The 18596-nt window shown below is 39.5% G+C and overlaps 1 protein-coding gene across 19 annotated transcripts in view; it reads right to left on the bottom strand.

The window, feature by feature from the left end:
* The window catches only part of RBFOX2 (RNA binding fox-1 homolog 2), a 255507-nt gene that overhangs the window by 39075 nt on the left and 197836 nt on the right, over window positions 1-18596 (bottom strand). For 14 of the 19 annotated variants that reach the window (XR_008529236.1, XM_054574535.1, XM_054574540.1 and 11 more), the window contains 2 exons: window positions 15555-15779; window positions 914-1060 (listed from right to left, as the gene is read on the bottom strand). Coding sequence is in view for 18 of the 19 variants with exons in the window: in XM_054574535.1 (XP_054430510.1) it covers window positions 914-1060; window positions 15555-15779 (372 nt within the window). In the remaining variant the exon portion in view is untranslated. The remainder of the gene's footprint in view (window positions 1-913; window positions 1061-15554; window positions 15780-18596) is intronic. The other 5 variants (XM_054574536.1, XM_054574538.1, XM_054574553.1 and 2 more) reach the window with 1 other exon arrangement.

The following is an 18596-nucleotide window of genomic DNA, read 5'->3' as shown; positions in this document are numbered from 1 at the left end:
TAATAACCCATACTCCTGGGAAGCTGCTTCTTAAATGTAACTTCAATTCTTTATGCTGCCCTTTATATCTTCTGTTGCTCTCTTTTCTGTAGAGATGAGACCGGCTGGTTATCATTTTATGTGTAAAAGTTCTCTTCAAGTTCTCCAAGAACATCATTAAATCTCAAGCCTGGCCTTGCCTTCGATGTGCAACACACATCCAGGTAATCAGCTATAAGTGACAGAACTTTGCTCCAGGGTCTTGTCACCATGAAATAGCCAACCAAGACTTAAGGAAGGGGATTTGCTTTTATGCCAAAGCACCAGGCTGTGATACTAATAAAATTTTTTAAAAACCCAATTATCTCTTAGTCTGAGTTCAAGTTAGGAGCTTGCTCAAATTAAAACAGGCAGCAACACAGAGCCCAAGAAAAAATTAGGTTCTTAGCAATCGTTCACTTTCTAATAACTTAAATCTTTGCCATTACAATTTGTGTTTCATGACAGCGACTTCAGGAAGAATAAAATTGCTGGAAGAATACATCAGAGGCCTAACCCCCATACCTGATCTTAGACACCAGTGACCTATAAACAAGGAAGTAAAAACAAAACACAGGTACTATCTGCTTTCACAGATATGATTTCATTTAATTTATAACACTCTAAAAGGTGGGGATTACTATCTTGTCCTAATTTTAGCACTGAAAGTCTCATGTCCCAAGCAAATGGTCACCTTTGTATGTGAGAATTTGCAAGGCTGATGGCTAGTGGGCAGGTGATAGGAAAAGTTCCTAATGAAAATATTGATTTATCCCAGGATTTTTCTCAATCTACTTGTAGTTTTATTCTAAAGTACTAATAATGACTAATAATACTCCTGGTAGATTAAATTATACTTTATTGTAAACTCATAAAAAGGACTTCAGAGACTTACCCCAAACATCTGCCGGAGGTCAGGGTCCCGGAAGCGAAAAGGAATATTAGAGACATGGAGCCGTTTAGGGGTAGATTTACTCTCTGAATTTTCACTACTTTGCGTCTGTGACTGCTGGCCGTCTGTCTGTGCTCCTCCTTCTGTCTGCTAAGCAAAGAAATAAACAGTAAACAAAAAAATAAATACAATTCACAAGAATTAATGGCAAATGAAGTCCTACCCGATCCTAATCATTCTCAAATAGTGTCTTTAAGCAAAAAAACACAGTTGTCCCTTCTCTGAGGGGGAAAAAAGATGCTATCTGTGTTAAAAATGCCACAGTTTCCCAACAAGACTTAGGTCTTTTGACTATCCACAGTACATTAGTAAAATGGGAGAAACAGAAATACTAAATGACTTGCCCAAGATCGCATGGAGATACACTAGAATAACTGAAGATTAGTAGAGCTTTCTATTTTTGAGATGTTCCTGTTTTGAAAATGAGGTCTGTTGTGTTAGTTGTGAAGATCAATGCATTTTTGGTCTACCATTTCAGGAAATAAGGGAATGTTTTTATATTTTATTCCCTCTATTAGTTCCAGAGTTTATGACGACTGGGTTACTAAAGTATAATAATATTATTTATGAAGAAGAGGCACCTGGTGACAGTGGCCACTTTACTTACAAACCGAGGAAGCTTCCTGCTCTGAAAGCAGCTTGCACTCGCCTCCCCAGCTCACGCAGCTCCAGCCAACTGTGGCAGAAGCTGACCTTCCGCAGCCCAGGACAAAGCTTTGCTGAGAAAACCTGCAAAGGCTTTAAGGGAGCCCGACTAACCTACTACTCACATAACCGACAGATTGGCGTGTATCTACAGTGGAAGTGTGTGAGTGTGAGCGTGCATTTTTATCATGCCTCTCTTTTGTGTCATCCCAGGCCTATGTTCATCCAATACTTTTCTCAATAAATCCTCAAAGAAGTTGCCATGTCGAGAAAAATTTTTGACAAGTATCTTACAGGTATGGTATACTCTAAGCATTCAAAAAAACACTCATTTTGAAGTATTCATCTGGCAATTTCAGAACCTTATGTTTGTATTATTTACTATGATGTGCATCCCAAACCCAATGGCTTGCTGAGCTAATTAAAACCAACATACTTTTAAAACAGGAGTGAAACCTGCTGTTCTAATTATCTCAGTAGCATTAGAACAGAGTCCCTAACAGATTCTTCTGGGTGACATAGTACAAATCCTCTCCCGTTGACCCAACGTTCAACTAAAAGAAACTGTGAATCAGAGATACTTTTGGTTTAGAAGATGTTAACAATCATCATGAAGTTTGAGACTTTAAAATATAAAGGATAATCAAGAATAAACTCCAAATGAATACCAGCTTTTCACATGTCAATCTGAGTGATGGCAGCTTTTATCTCATCCCATTCAGGGCCTGCAGATGGCTTGCATGTGTGATGATTTATAGGACACAAAAATAGCAGACAAGGGAAGAGCCATGAAGCCATGTTCTGTGAAAGTGGAAGGTTTTCTATGATCCATCTAGGCACAATGCAGACTAAACAAAACAAATTCCACCCAAAGAAGAAACTCACTAAGTTACTAAAACGGCATCACGGACACCACGGCAATACGCACGAGCATCAGTTACAATGAATGCTTATCAAGCACCTGCCCACTGGCCCCTGACATCTCACAGCTGGGTCACCTAAAAGCTGCTTCACCCAGACTTGAAAAGCAGCCGCTCAGGTCTGCAGGATGTCAGTGTGTCACTCTGGAAAAGAAAGACGGATTCCAGCTCCAAACCAGTTTTATATATAATTTATATACGGGTGGGCTAAAGTAGGCTTACAGCTGTAAGGAAAATAATACAATAATTAATAAATAATATTACAAGAATAAACTGTTTTGTGAACTCAGAACTGTAAACCTATTTTGCCCACCCTGTATGCAGTCCCTGTAACCTGTACTGTATGTGAAATGACAGGATAAATGAAAACCAATGATTACTGTTAAGTGTGTTGTTCAAGCTACTTATTTGTTGCTACTGAGAGTTTTTTTTACAATCCTGATGACACAATTTAAGAAAGGTTAGAAGCCAGATCGGTTAATTTTCCGGCACTGTAGTGAACACCTACATTTTTTAAAGTATGAAATCCTCAATTCTAGAAAGATTGGCAAATGGAAAAAATGAATTATCATTTCCAAAATTCTCAAGCTTTCTGACTGAATAAAAATTTTTCAGCTGAAGTTTAACATACATAATAGATACAAATGCATGTAAGCATACCGGTGAATATTTCTTCAAAAAGAAAAGTACACCCACGTAATCATCAAATTAGGTCAAGGAACACGACTCCAGGAGTGCCTCTGGGTTCCCCTCCAGTCACCGCTCCCCTGCCAAAGGGTCACCACTGTCCTGACTTCTAACTGCATAAACGAGTGTTGCCATTTTTGAACTTAAAAAGGGGGTCGGGGAGCCATACCATATGTATTCTTTTCTGCCTACTTCTTACACATTATATCTGGATAATACATATATATTGTTGTAATTCATTCACTCCTTTTCCATTTTACAAACATACAGAATTTATATAGCTGCTTCCAGTTTTTGGCTCTGAAGTTCTTTGTTACATGTCTTTCGGTGCACATGAGCATGTACTTTATTGGGTGTATAATGGTCTAGGAGTGGATTTGCTGGGTTAAGGATATAAGTTCAGCTCTAATAGATATTGTCAGTTTTTCAAAGTGGGTGTACTAATTTATACTCAACTGAGCTAGTTGCTCTTAGTATTGCCGTTTTCATTTTTAAAAAAGATTCATTCATTCGTTCTTAGAGAGAGGGGAAGAGAGAAGGAGAGAGGGAAAGAAATATTGATGTGTGAGAGAAACATCGATCGGTTATCTCTTGTAGACAACCAGGGACTGGACCTGCAACCCAGGCATGTGCCCTGACTGGGAATCAAACTGGTGACCTTCTGCTTTGTCAACGCCCAGCCCACTGAACCACACAGGTCAGGGCGCCATTTTCATTTTAACTATTCTGGTGGAAGGTAATGGCATCATATTGTGGTTTTAATATGCTTTCTTCTCTTTAAAACTATGATCCTTTCTTCTTTTCACTTACAGTTTCTTTGAAAACTGGTAACTCCTGGTCAAATAGCAACTATTTTTTGAGTGCATATTATTCGACAAACCCTTAGCTAAGCCTTTTAATAACAATTAATATTTAAATAGTGTTTACTATTTGTCAACACTGGCCTACATATTTTATATATTTTAATTAATGTAATTCATTCAACAGTCCTAACGGTAGGTCTTTTTTTAAAAAAAAAATACTTGAAATAATAGCAGGTACTGTTTTTTCCTCTACTTTTCAGATAAGGAGGCTGAGGAATAGGAAAACTGCCTGAGTAGAACAGGCATTTGAACGCAGGCAGTCTGGCTCCAGGGTACGTGTGCTTAACCACTCACTGTATTATACTGTACTTTAACTGCATTATTTTAAAAAATTCTCACAATAACCTATGAGGCAGATACTATTATTATCCCCAACTGACAGAGGCAGAAACTATGGCACAGAGAGGGCCCGTCAGTTGCCCAACCAAGGCCACATACTAAGCGGCAGAGGAGGAATTCAGGTCCAGGCAGCCCCGCGTGGGCACGCGCTGACCCACCGCCGCTCTCGCGCCGCGCCGCGCTCTCCTCTGTCTCGTTCCGGGGACGCTCATCTGAAGGAGCAACACGGCTCCCGGGTGGAGGCGGGCACGGGGGCAAGGGGTAAGGAAAGCTCTAGGAGAGGTGACATGTGTCCTGTACTTTGAGGGGAGAGGAGCAGGTCAGGCCACAAAGGGGAGGAAAGCAGGAGAGAAGACGACCGGCCAGGCGCCCGACGTCGGCGGAGGAAGCGCGCGGGAGCACTGCCGCCCGGCGCTCGCTCGGAGGGGCTGAAAGGCAGGTCTCCGTGCGGAGTGAACACAGGAGTAGGAAGTGTGCATGGAACGGAACTAAACATTTCCCATTTGACATTCTCACCTTTCCGTTTACCTTCATAGAGACTAATTATTGACACAGACTAATCACCAAAAAAAGTAAAAAAGGTCTTAGGCTCCGCATTTGTGAAAAGTGGAGAGTTAAACTGTTCTGAGAAAAATCTCAGTCAATACAGTATTGGTCTGCTTTGTTTTCTGTTGTTAGCTGCTGCGCAACTTTACCGACTGTATAAACAACCTCCGAAGGTTCTGTTTTTCTCTTCTGTGGTCATTTTCTGACCTAATTTATTCTCGGACAGGGGCTGAAACAGAAGAGGCTGGAGTCGTGGGCTGAGAGCTCACAGCGCGGCCTGGCCGCCGCGGGGCGGGTGCAGCCCGAGGGCGGAAGCGCGCACAGCGGCCGCTGCCTCCGCCGCCGCCGCCTCTGCCCTCCGCCCTCCGCCGCCTCCCCGGGGCCCAGCTCCAGCTCGGCCCGCACTACGGCGCGCCCAGGGCTTTTACACCGAGGGCACACCAGGTTTTTAAGTCTCAGAACCCCATTCTAGAAATGAGGACTAAAAATGTTTTGTTTTGATAAACTCAAATCCTTGTAACTGGGAAATGGGTTAATTTTTCTCACTCCTCTATGGAACATAAAAATATTTTAACTATTTATACGCTGTGAATAAAGGTTCTGTTATAGACTAAAAGAGAACTCTGGGCAATACAAGATGAAGTACCACATTCCAAGTCTCTATCATAAAACCTCACACATAATATGAGATACTAAGGAATCCCCTCATTAATTCAGGAATAATGCTTTGATTCATGAATTATCCGTTTTCTTCAATATTTAATTTTCCTGTTTTCTGGGATGCTGTCATTTCTTATTCTCACCTCTGTAAAGCTAAAGGGAAAAAGAGGAAATTCAATTTAGCACAGTAAATTTGAGAATCTGATTCATGTCGAAAATATCTATTAAACCACCCATTTTAATGAGAGTCTGTTCAGAGAAGTCTAGGCTGAAAACGTCCCCCTGGAATTCTGAAGGCGACTTCCACCTGCCGCCCGGCTAGCAGCGCGGCTGCTGCGAAAGGCGACGGCGCGGGCGTGGCCCCCGCTTCCCGTAGGCGACCCTGCCCTTCTCTCCGGGGCACAGGCTGACTACCCACGCAGGCCCCTGCCCTACGGCTCCACAGCGCCTTGCCGCAGGGTGGGTTTACTTCATTTTGACCTATTTTGCTGGGAATTCTGTGGTCTCCTAAGTTGGAAATGAATGTCTTTCAGTCCAGGGAAGTTTTCTTCAGTGATTTCACTGATGATTCCCATCCTGTATATTTTGTCGTTCCCTCTTTCTGGACCTTGTATTGTTAGATATTGGATATTCTGGACTGGTCCTCTAATTTTTTTTACCTCTTTCTGGTACTTTCCATCTCTCTGTCCTTTGCTTCTATTTTCTGGGGTACTTTATCTGAAAACTTTAGGGCCAAATGAGTATCAGAATTCAGAATTTTTAGGATTTGGAAGGTAATATGCATACTCACATAACGTATGCATACTCAGATAAACAGGATAAAGGCTATATACAGGTTGCGAGTTTTGTTGTAAACTGATGAAAAATCATTTGCTTTTCAGAACTTTTGGGTTTTAGACTTGTGAATAAAAGAATAGACCGCTGACTGGATTCAATTTCTTTTGGATGGGGGTTGGCCTTTTTTTTTTTTTTTTTAAAGATTTTATTTATTTTTAGAAAGAAGGAAGGGAGGGAGAAAAAAAGGGAGAGAAACATCAGTGTGTAAGGGAAACATCGGCCAGCTCCCCCTCACACCCCCCAACCAGGGACTCAGCCCACAGCCCAGGCATGTGCCCTGACCAGGAATCGAACCAGTGACCTTTTGGTTTGTGGGATGATGTCCAACCCACTTGAGCCACACCTGTCGGGGCTGGATGGGGGTTGATCTTCAGTCAAGGGTTAAGGGATTCCTCCTCATTGGATGAATTAGATATTTTCACAGTGTAACAAAGTCAGTCACATACAGTATAAGGGACACAGTTCTGAAAACTGCAATATTCAAGACTAAACTAACTGAAGTATAGAAGACATTTCTACTAACTGCTAGGAATAGAGCTCCCATATAATTCACATAGCCTTGAAATCAGGCAATTATTAACAGAGGTTTCATTTAGGAAGATTCACACTGGTTCCATTAAATGAACCAGATTGGGTCCCAAAATGGAGCTGCCCATGCTAAGACCATGTCAACAAACTGGAACCTAACTAAGTTTCTATGTTGGGCTCTCTCACGAAAGGCAGGCCTTGGCCAACCAACCAGCACTCGCCTGCTCAGCACAAGTTACCTGACTCCACTCCAAGATTTCCCTTTACTCCATTTAAGGAAAGTAACCTTGCTCTAACCAATCAGCAAATGTCCAGTTACAACTGCCTTATTCCTGCTTCCTTTGGCCTATGAAATCTCTTGCTTTGTACAACTCTTCAGAGCTCCTTTCTATCTGCTAGATGGGATACTACCCCCAAAATTCATGAATTAATGAATAAAGTCAATAAGATCTATACAATTTTATTTGCTGAATTTTGTTCTTTAAGAGTTTAAAAGTTGCACAAAAGTAAAATTTCATTAATTTTACTCAATCATACCATGCACAAAAGTAAAATTTCGTTAATTTTACTCAATCATACCACTTCAATTCTGAACAATTCAAATTTGTATAAAATAAGACTGTGATATTTTTTTATACCCAAAGAAAGCTAATGGAAAGCTCATTGCTCAAAAAAGCTTTAAGTGCATCTGAAGGATGTGTGTTTGTGTATATCCTTCACAGAGCACTGGCTTCCTAAAGGGTAGACTGTCAGTTCTGCAGGGATGTTAACTGGTATTTTGTAGAAAATCAGTTTCATGGTCACATAAGTTTGGGGAATACTAAACTAAACAAAGTTAATAGGTATCTGGTGAATTACAAAGAGGGAAAACTGACTTTTCTCCCCAAACATGCATTACATAATTCATTCGTTCGCTCATTCACCTATTTTTGTAGAGCAGGATATAAAATTAATTTTGAAAAATACTGCTGTTATCAGTATTTTTAGGCTCTTAGGGCACTAGCTCCCCCAAAGCTGAGGAAAGAGAATGGCAAAAGAGAAAAGTGATACAATTGAATGGCCTATTAATTTGTATCATTTTATACATCATGAGATACCTGTAACACTTTCTTTGAAATGAATTTACTATATACTATAACAGTGTTATACCTAATTTTTATTGAACATCTACTATGTGCCGGGCATTACATACTATGTATTTACTACTCATTTTTTTTATTTAACCCTAAAAACAATCCTCTTAGGTAGAAACTATTATCACCATTTTTATGGGTGAGGAAAATGGTAATTAGAGTTATAATTCTCACTTTTAGCAACTGGAAGGAGCTGGGGGTTAAATCCAACTCAATCTGATTTCTAGCGCTCAAGCTCCCTAACCACATATTCTATAATAAAAAACATATTTTTTTAAAAAAGCAGTTTTTCTCCCCTAATTCAGTTTCTTCTGGTAATATTTTAGAAAATGGATTGGGGTACTTTTCCTTATGTCACTTTATAATTAAAACCTGGTGGAATTAAATCATATAAACTTCTTAAAAAGTAAAAATGTCCTAACATGGTAGAATATTTTTTAAAAAGTTTAATCTTGGTCAATATGTTTATTTTCTGAAAATAAGGGTATTTGTATTTCATAGTGCTAAAATAACATATCAATAAAAACATCTGTGATATAATGAATATAAAATTATCAAACAATTTTTTTGGACATAGGAAACTGAATTTACACCTATATAGAGTAATTCCCTATTGAAGAAAATTACCTTTAGATATAGTTATTTTAAAGAGAAGTGCTCCACCATTTCTTCTGTGTATCTGAATTTTGCTATGACAGCCAAATTCTGAAAATCTAAACCAGTTTGGGCATTTAAATGTGAGGTAACAGTTTTTTTCAAAAAACTAGTAATTCAATTTTCTTCAGAAAGTGTCTAGTTTCATTTTGTCAGTGGGTCAAAGTGCTATAAAAAAGAATGACAAAAGGCATCATTTCTATATGTAACATCATATACTGTTATCAATATTATACTATGAAACAAAAACCAACATCACATGTTAAAAAAATCATAGTAAGTCACTTATTATTTTTAAATCAGGAGTAAGAATTATATAAAAATTATGAAACATACATAGAAGATCACCTCAAATTTAAAAAATTTTATACTTAACTAAAAGATCCTTTAATATTTTAATGTACATTTTAATTTTAGAATGAAAACAACGAGTATGTTCTAGCTAGAGTTCTTAGGTTTAAAGTTGAAGAGTAAATAGAAGCTAAGAAGGTAAGACTTATGGATGCCTTTTACTTTTTATAATTTGCTTGGGGAAGCTGAAAAAAAACTTGACTGAAAGCAAACTCCTGAGTCCTAGCCTTGGTATGAGCTGACCTCTGCTTGGGAAAAGGCATAAGGTGATTTCTAAAATTCATTTTAGTTTTAAAATTCAGTGGTTCTAATCAGAGTTTACTAACTTCAAAAGATAGTACAAAATGTACAACTCCTGTAGACAGGATAAGAAAAACCATGTCCCCCAATCAACCATGAGTATTCACCCGTGTCTCAACACGGCAGAGCAGCATTACTGTACCTAGCACTTTCCAGTTCTGGCTTCTTTTGGTGAGAGCGAGTAAGTGAAGGCAAGTAAAGGAGAAGCATCAATAATCACAAAGCTAACAGTATTAACCATGTGCTAAAAGGGTGTTTTGAGTCTTACATGAGCCAAAGGGCAAGTTTCTCCATTCAAAAATACCCACCCCTGGCTCTGAGGGTTGTTTTCTGTAGCAGCTGTTGCATTTTCAGGCCAGGATATAGTTCCTCAGGGATCCAGGTTTGAAACTGCCAAGTCGCTTACAGTCATCAAAATTCCAGCGCTGGATGGCACAAGTAATTATTTTTAAGGGTGAACTGATAATGAGTATAGACAGTTTGAATAGGCTCAACGTCCTCTATCTTTTATTACTTTGGGGAAAAATGAGGAGGGTCTCTCCTGGAAAAGCAGACATTGGATGAATGAATTCCCTATAATCCCAGACTTCTGACTCTAGTCTGAAGGAGAACACGTTGATGATAATCCGTATGTCACAGGCTGAAGGTAGTATGTAGCCCAACAATACATAACGTGATAGAAAGATTTGGGCCCCATTTTTTCCATTATGTTCCAGAGTCGTCATTTGGGCAAATGGACCCACTGTTCAGGGTATAACTTCTTGGTCATGTTTTAATAGGTCATCAAACCACAAGGCAGTCAGTAGGTAATTCCAAGGGTGGATGATTACACTGATCGTCTTGACAGTAGAGAAGTGCAAGAAAATCTGGCTTCAACTCCAAGGAAAGAGTATAGAAAAGAAACTGAGGCTGGTGGACCATATGGGGTCTTAGCTACCTTTATTTAATGGTGTGCCCAAAAGCCCAAGAGTAAACACCTATGATATATCAATGGGAGTACTCAGGAGAGGACAATGGTTCCTGCCCTCAAGAAATGTATAATCTAGTAAGTGGCAGAATATGTATACAAATATAAACCTCATATCAGAAAATTATCCACCAAAGCTTGTTGACTTCAAATACTTTGGTTATTTATGCCTGCTGGCGTTTGGAAAGACATCTAAACATACAGGAACTGAGGTCCTTTCTTCTCTGCAGGCAGGCTCAGGGATAATCAAGCCTCTGCAGACCCAGGTCGGGGACTCCTAACTGCTCTCCTTTGCTAATGCACAGTATAAGACCAAATGACTATCAAAACAAGCTCTCATCTTAAGAGCACAGTGTTAAAATCAATTTCTAAAACACATTTTAGAAATAAAATTCCAGATTTCCTTGCTTGTTTTTTGTATGAGAAGTCCTTTCTTTTGTTCTCCCCATCAATAAGATGGGACTATCCAACATAAACAAGATCCGTAATCAAAATACAGCTGTAGTTTACAATAATAAAAAGGACACATAAGTGACATCAATCTGGACAGCTGACTTAAAGAAGACAGTTAAAAGCAATTATCTCAACGAACTATTTAAACAGGCAGTTTCCAAAGCATTTATAATTTATTCTCACTACAATCCTGTCAGATAGGCATTAACTTCATTTGATAGACAAGGAAACTGAAACTTGGGAGGTAAAAATAATTTATTCAAGATACAGTTATTGCATAAGTTATTGTATATCATGCAATCTTGTGATCTTATTTTACTCAATCAGCTGTCAATTCTTACATAGTCTATCTTCATAATTTCTTTTTAAAAAAAATACTTTTATTTACTTATTTTTTAGAGGGGAAGGGAGGAAGAGAGGGAGAGAAGCATCAATGTGTGGTTGCCTCTCGAGCGCCCCCTACTCGGGACCTGGCCTGCAACGCAGGCATGTGCCCTGGCCAGGAATCGAACTGGTGATCCTTTGGTTCACAGGCCGGCGCTCAATCCACTGAGCCACACCAGATAGGGCTTCATAATTTCTCTTTAATTAATTCCTCCTCTATATAACCACTGCAACCCCCTGGTCCAGAACCTTATTATCAACTCCATACCAAAGCCTTTTAACCGGTCTCCTGGTTTTTCTACTCGTTTTGTATATGCAAGAGGTTAATATTCTGTAAGCACAATTCTGCTCACTTCTATTTCCTTGCTCAGAAACCTTCAATAAAGTCATTTCTCAGCCAGGTATTCAAATACTATTTCCAGTGACCCTTCACTATATTCCAGTGACCCTTCTCCCAGCTTATTTCCCATTAGTAGTTAACCCAAAGCTTTAAGCCAAATGGAAACTCATACTTTTATTCAAAAACATTGGAATAATGTCTTTACCATCTCTCCAGCCCTGCTGTGAGAAATGGCTTCCCTATTCTTCCCACCGCCATCTATACCTGTTCGAGTTCTGATCACTCTCAATGTAAGGCCCCAGGTCATTGCCATCTCCACCAAGAAGCAACCTGTTCCTCTCTCCTTGGACCTTCTCTGTATCTTCTTTCGTTTTCCCCCGAGATATATTTACTGAGTAACTACTAAGTGCCAGGCACTGTGATTAAGGCAGGGAACGCAAAGACGAGCAAAAAGAACTTTTTCTCTAAAAGCTTACAGTTTAGTTAGGGAGACAAGAATACAAAATAACACCTTGTAAGTTCCACAAACAGTGGTCAGCATAGGACTCTACTTGAGCCTGAACGGAGGACACACAAACCTGGTTCCCGCGGAGCTGCCCCGTGGGCTGAGTGGGAGAAGCGGCCGGGGACCTGTGGGGAGGACTGAGGCAGAGCTCCCCGCCTTCTGCTGTGGGGCTGGGGCTCTGGAGCCAGAGTTTGGAAAGGAAAGGGGGGACTCTAAATTCCTCAACTGTGAAAACCCTAAATGCCACAAAGGGCTATTTTATGAGCCACAATAAAATACTGTTTTAAACTAAATTAAAAAGTGTTACACAAATTTAAGGTATCATTTACTTATAAGTAACAATGCTTCCTAACCACCTTTTGAATTTAACTGGCTATAAGAAACATACAGTTAGATTGTAAAAGTTTAACAGAATAATCTATAATGTTGTCAAATCTGTATTTTATGACACAACGCTCAATCTCTCCCTACACACACATATCCTAAGAATACACACACACACACACACACACACACACACACACACACAACTTTCAAAGGCAAATTCACACTCACGTTTAAAATGAACACTTAAAAATACAAGAAGTATTTTTAACAGTGCTCCCTAAAAATTTACCATTTTATTGTTAGCAATTTCCTAAAATTACAAAACCTGTGCTATTTCTGTTTGTTGAAAAAACTTGAAGGGGATTTTCCATTTTCTCCTCAGCACCAATAAATTCACAATCTGTACACACACAGATTCCTAACAGTATTTCACTATTTCTCTAGGAATGCAAACTGTTCCACATAATTGTATCATAAATAGTTGTCTTAACTGTATAGATTTATATTAAGGAACAGCGCTCACCATTAATACTGCCATCCAGAAGCCTGAATCAATGGGAAATGGTAGCAATAAGAAAAGAAAAAGAAAGAGAAATGGGCCGTGGGGAGGAGGTGCAGTGACTAACTGTAAACTACCATGAACAACAGTTCGGAAAAGGGGCTTCTGGCGATGATGGCATGAGCAGGCCACCAATTCCTCTCCTCAAAACAAGACAACAGTAAGAAAACCGGGCAAAACCGTCCAACAGTCACTTCAGGGTCCTGGAAATCAATCAAAGGCAAATAGTGAACACAAAAATTTCTTGAAAAATTCCTAGAGCCTGGGGTAAGACCAAGGCGGGGGCTACAAACTTACTGCCTGGGGCTGTTCTAACCCACTAACCCCACCCACAGATCCCTCAGCTCTGCTGGAGAGAACTTGGTTTTAACAGCAAGTTCCAAGGCTGGGGCCGGGAAAACCAGGAAACTGAACCTGTGGCATTTGGAGGAGGAGACAGTAGAAATCCCACAGCTTTGTCAGCTAAAAGTGGCAAATTTAATAAAAAACCAATGGGAAATACAGTTTTTCTATCTAGCTTGAGGTTGTGGTCTAATTGGGGTGAGTTGGTGGGCCAGCCAGCAATGTAAAGGCGAGGCCCTGGAAATGAGACAATTAAAGGGGAGCCAGATCCGCTCTCCTCACTTTCCTCACTGACTATGAATCTACATGGATGAAGGTGAGACACGTGAGGGCCCAAGGGAGAGAAAAATCCAAGGAAACCCTGAGAACTGGCTGAACTTTCAATGTGCTTCCCCACTCGCACACCAACGGTAAAAGCTTCCCAAGCTTGCGATGCTTGAGCATAACCTCTGCCCAAGTGCCTGGTGGACCACTAGGCAAGAGAGACACAGGGGTGACTTCTAGCCAGGCTTACAAGGAATGATGAGAGTGAAAACCCCTAAGCAAAAACGTCAGTGGCTGCACACCATAGAGTAGCTTAAGTCCAGGCAAATTACTTAAGTCTATTTCACAGTTTAAATCCAAGGAAATTACTTAACACACACACACCCCCCCCCACCCCCCACCCCCCTTATCGTATAGCTTAAAGGCTGAATAAAGCTCTTCCCCTGATAATCTGATTGAGGAAAGGCAGAAAAATCTAAAAACTACAGCTAGATCTTTTTATCTGGAGTACAGAACAGTTTTACCTTTGGAAATATACTATACAATCCCACAGACAATATGATTTCCTATAGGATAATATATGTGTGATACATACCTTGTTAATTTAAGACATTTTCTTCACTTTAGCATATTAGTACTCAGAAGTGAAGTCAAAGAGATTTGGGTTAGGGGTTAGTAAAAGTACAGAGTTGGATTTTATTGAGTATGTTAAGGAACTATTAAGAGTTAAGCAGGAAAATAGCATTATTTGCAATAAAACCAAACCAAACCAAACCTAAACCAAATGAACAAACAAAAAAAACCCTATCCTGGCTGCTATGTGGAGAATGGCAGCAGCAACAGAGGAAATAAGTGAGGAGGTTTGAATAAGAGTATTGATGCTGATGATAAACGCTTTACATGAATTAAACTCCTTTAAATCTCCTAACAGCTACCTGAGATAGGTACTACTGTCTTCATTTCAAAGCGAGCAAGCCAAGACAGAAAAGAGATTAAATAACTGGCCCAAGGTCATACTGCTATGTAGGGACCACATTAGGACGGTAACCCAAGAAATCTGGCAGAAGAGCTGAGCTCTTAGTCATGTACACAATTCAGCTGTAATCTTAAGAAGAGGTCAAAGTAAGAAAACATTTTAAAGCTATGGCTGCCAAAAACCCTGGCCAAGTAACTTAGCTGGTTTAGAGCATCGTCCCAATACACCAAGGATGCAGGTTTGATCCCTGGTCAGGGCACAAACAAAAATCAACCAATGAATATGTAAATTAAGTCAAATAACCAAATTGATGTTTCTCTCTCTAAAAATCAATAAACATAATTTTTTCAAAAAGTTATATTTGCCAAGACTTGCTAATGGATGAAATGTAGAGATGAAGGAAATAAAGAATGACCCACAGGTTTTGTTTGAGCAACTACATAAGTTTAGGAGTATAATTATATAGAGAGAGGATGTAAAATAAGAGAAAAGGGGTCCTAGAACGCAGGCCTAACATACCACAAATTTTAAAAATTGAACAGAGAAAGAGGAACCAGCAGAAGAGACTAAGAAAGAACTCCGGGTGCTTCAGAGGAAAACAGGAGTGTCACAAAAGCGCAGAGACCAGCATTTAAGGAGGAGGAAGCAGGTAGAGTGTGTAGAACCTGCTGAGGGATTGTGTATGGGAACAGGGAAGGGACCACGAGGGTCTGCAGAGTGAAAGTGGAGCGAGCGGCACCCCCTACGTTCAGTCTCACAAGTGTGCTTACCTTGCTATGCTTTCTGTCCCACCTCCAGACCGTAAGCTCCGGCGCAGGGACTGTGAATCTGAATGCTAAATCCTTGTCTTCCAATTACAACACTTGGAGTAGGAGTGAAATGACATAAATGCTATGTAGTGTAATGTAAATGCTAAGTTAATTCAAAGGGTTTCTGGTATGACAAGATGAAGATTTCAAAAGAAGACACACATCTTTCTGTTGTGCACCTCATAATTCACATACCGTAAGAGATCCGTTTTGCGTGCTGGGTGAGTTGCTGCTCTGTTCCCCGTGGGCTTGCGTACTTCCATAGAGTGTCAGGTTATGCTCACTGGTCTGGCCGGCATAGTCCTGAGTGTGTGGCACTCCATATTCTGTGGGAATTCCGTTCTGTGGAGGTGGTGGAAATGGGATGGTAGTAAAAGGCTGAACCATTGCGTCAGGAGTTGTTGTTGGCTCCTGGTTACCCTATAAGAAACAGTGAGAGAGAGAAAATAAGGAGAAAAAGTGACTTTAAATCTCATTGTATAATTATCTTTTAAGGTGAGTATATAAAATTCTCTGCATACTCCAGCACTGCTTAGGTAAAATACAATACTCCCTCAGGATTGGGGCAAATCCTGCCATACACACACGCCTAACTTTAGTTAATTTGTGGTGATCAGACAGGTCTATGATCATATTAAAGTTGACTAGTTACCAAAGGGTCAAAAATTTTCCTTTAAGTTATAAAAAATGCCAGCAAATTTCTCACATAAAGTAAGTTATGCAAGTTGAAATTAGTTTGTGCCCCTAGTATTTTCTTTAGAGCCCTCACTATTCCTGTAGTGATTCTTAGGGGGAAACAAATCAAATTCATTAAATTACCATTCATAGCAATAGGTCGAATGACATTATTAAATTAAATTCTCAAATCCAGACAGCAGAGACCTCCCAATTTTAAGAGCATAGAGTTTGGGAGAAAGTAAATTATTAAAAAATTAATCTTTGAATTTCAAGGTATAGATTTGTTGAAGTCGTGGCTACTAGATTAATGTTCATAGTAATATTCCTACTAAAACTTTTCCTTAAATTAGAAATACACAAAAAATTCCCCAGACAAAAAAGACTTGAAAGGGTTTCCCGTAACTACTGCCAGCACTACCAGGCTAACAGCACAGCAGGCCTGCTCTCCACGCAACACCCGTCCCCGGGTGCTTGCTTGGGGTCCAGTGTGATATTTGAAATATCAATAAAGAATATGCAGTGACTACTGAAAATTATTAGAAGCCGTTTTGGTTCCATAGTCTTTCTCTTACTTCTGTGTTTTAAGTTTACATACAAAAGATATGTTTAAGTCTTGTGTAACAGATTTGGCAAAGCCCTCCCTTCTCAACAACTCACCTCCTAACCTCCCATTTTATTCCATAAAAAGCAAAACCATTGTTTTACTGAAGATACCCAAGTCTGTCTGCTGTCTTGAGCCACTGTCCTGGAAGTTGTTGGCAGAGATGGCTTCAAAATGTTGGCACTTTGATAAACGCCCCCCCACCCCATATTTTACACATCAAATCACTGGGTTTGTATCATTTGGTTTTCTCCTGGTCATAAGCATCACGTCCTTCAAACAAGAAATTATTCTGTTCTCTCTCAATCCCAATTATCTTTCTTTCCCCTCAATTCAAAAAGGGATTCTCTATCCACTGAGAGCTACAGGAAATTAAATTTTCAGTAGCATTTTCTAAACCTCATGCCAGGCTTTCAATATTAACTTCATGGTCATTAAAACTCATACTACCTAAAACAAAATGCATTCAAAGCTACAGAAAGATCTTTCACTATTTTTAGGTCAACCATCATTACTACAATCAATTATTCTGCATAAAATAAAAGAGAAAAAATCTACAAAGGCTATCATAAATGGAGAAATATATGATCATGGATTGGAAAGTTTGATATTCTTAAGATGATCATGTACCCCAAACTCCACAAACCCAGTGAAAAATTCAGCATGTAGCCCTGGCTGGTGTGGCTCAATTGACTGAGTGCTGGTCTGCGAGCCAAAGGGTCACCAGTTCGATTCCCAGGCAGGGCACATGCCTGGGTTGCGGGCCAGGTCCCCAATGGGGCACATGATAGGTAACCACAGATTGATATTTCTCTCCCTCTCTTTCTCCCTCCCTTCCCCTCTAAAAAAATAAATTAATTTTAAAAAGGTTCAGCATGTATTTTGCAGAAATTGACAAGCCATTATTAAAATTTATATAAAAGCACAAAGGGCCTAGGATAACCAAAATAATTTTGGGGTATCAGGATGATGCTCTAACCAAAATTCAACTACCCAGCCAGGGAGCCAAAACAATGTTCAAAAATAACAAATACTGGAGGACTTATACTACCTGATTTCAAGACCTATTATAAAGCTACAGTAATCAAAACAGCATGGTACTGGCTTAAAAACAGACAATAGATGAATGAGAAAGAAAATAAACCAGAGACAGACACATGCATATATAGTCAATATTAAAGCATCAAATCAATTCAATAGGGGAAACAAAAGATTTTTTGAAAAATTGAAAAACTGAATACCCAATGGAAATAAAATATTCCTCAACTCTTTCTCTATATATGCAAAAGTAATGTTAAAAGCTAAATTATAAAACTTTTAGGAAAAAAAGGACTCTTATAACTTCATAATAAACAAAGAATGCTTGGGGGCACAAACAGTAAGAACAATTCAAGAAAAAGTTAATAATCTGGACTTCATGAAAATTAAACAACTTCTGCTCCCTGAAAGATACTATCACAATAGTAAAAAAGGCAGAGACTGAGAGACAGTATTCAGAATACATACATCTGACAAAGCACACATACCCAGAACTATAAAGAATTGTTACAAATCATAGTAAAAGCTCACTCTTTCTTTAAAAAAAAAAAAAGATTTTATTTATTTATCTTTAGAAAAAGAGGAAGGGAGGAAGAAAGAGGGAGAGAAACATTAATATGCCGGAGATTCACCAGTCGGTTGCCTCTGGCACGCCCCCATGGCAACGGCAGGGAGAGGGTGCGGTGTACCTGGCCCACAACCCAGGCATGTGTGCTGACTGGGAATCAAACTGGAGACCTTCCTCACAGGCCGGCACTCAATCCACTGAGCCCACCAACCAGGACAAAATATTTCTTAAATGGGCTGACTTTAACAGACAACTTCCCACACAAAAAAATATACCAATGGGAAGAAAATACATGAATGTAAGGCTCAACAACATGGCATCAGGAATATGAAATTAAAATCAAATGAGATAC

This window comes from Pteronotus mesoamericanus, unplaced genomic scaffold (assembly GCF_021234165.1).
Source record: "Pteronotus mesoamericanus isolate MK-2021 breed Mesoamerican mustached bat unplaced genomic scaffold, CSHL_Meso_final contig_263, whole genome shotgun sequence".
Taxonomy (NCBI): domain Eukaryota; kingdom Metazoa; phylum Chordata; class Mammalia; order Chiroptera; family Mormoopidae; genus Pteronotus; species Pteronotus mesoamericanus.
This window is presented reverse-complemented; position numbering and strand designations above follow the sequence as displayed.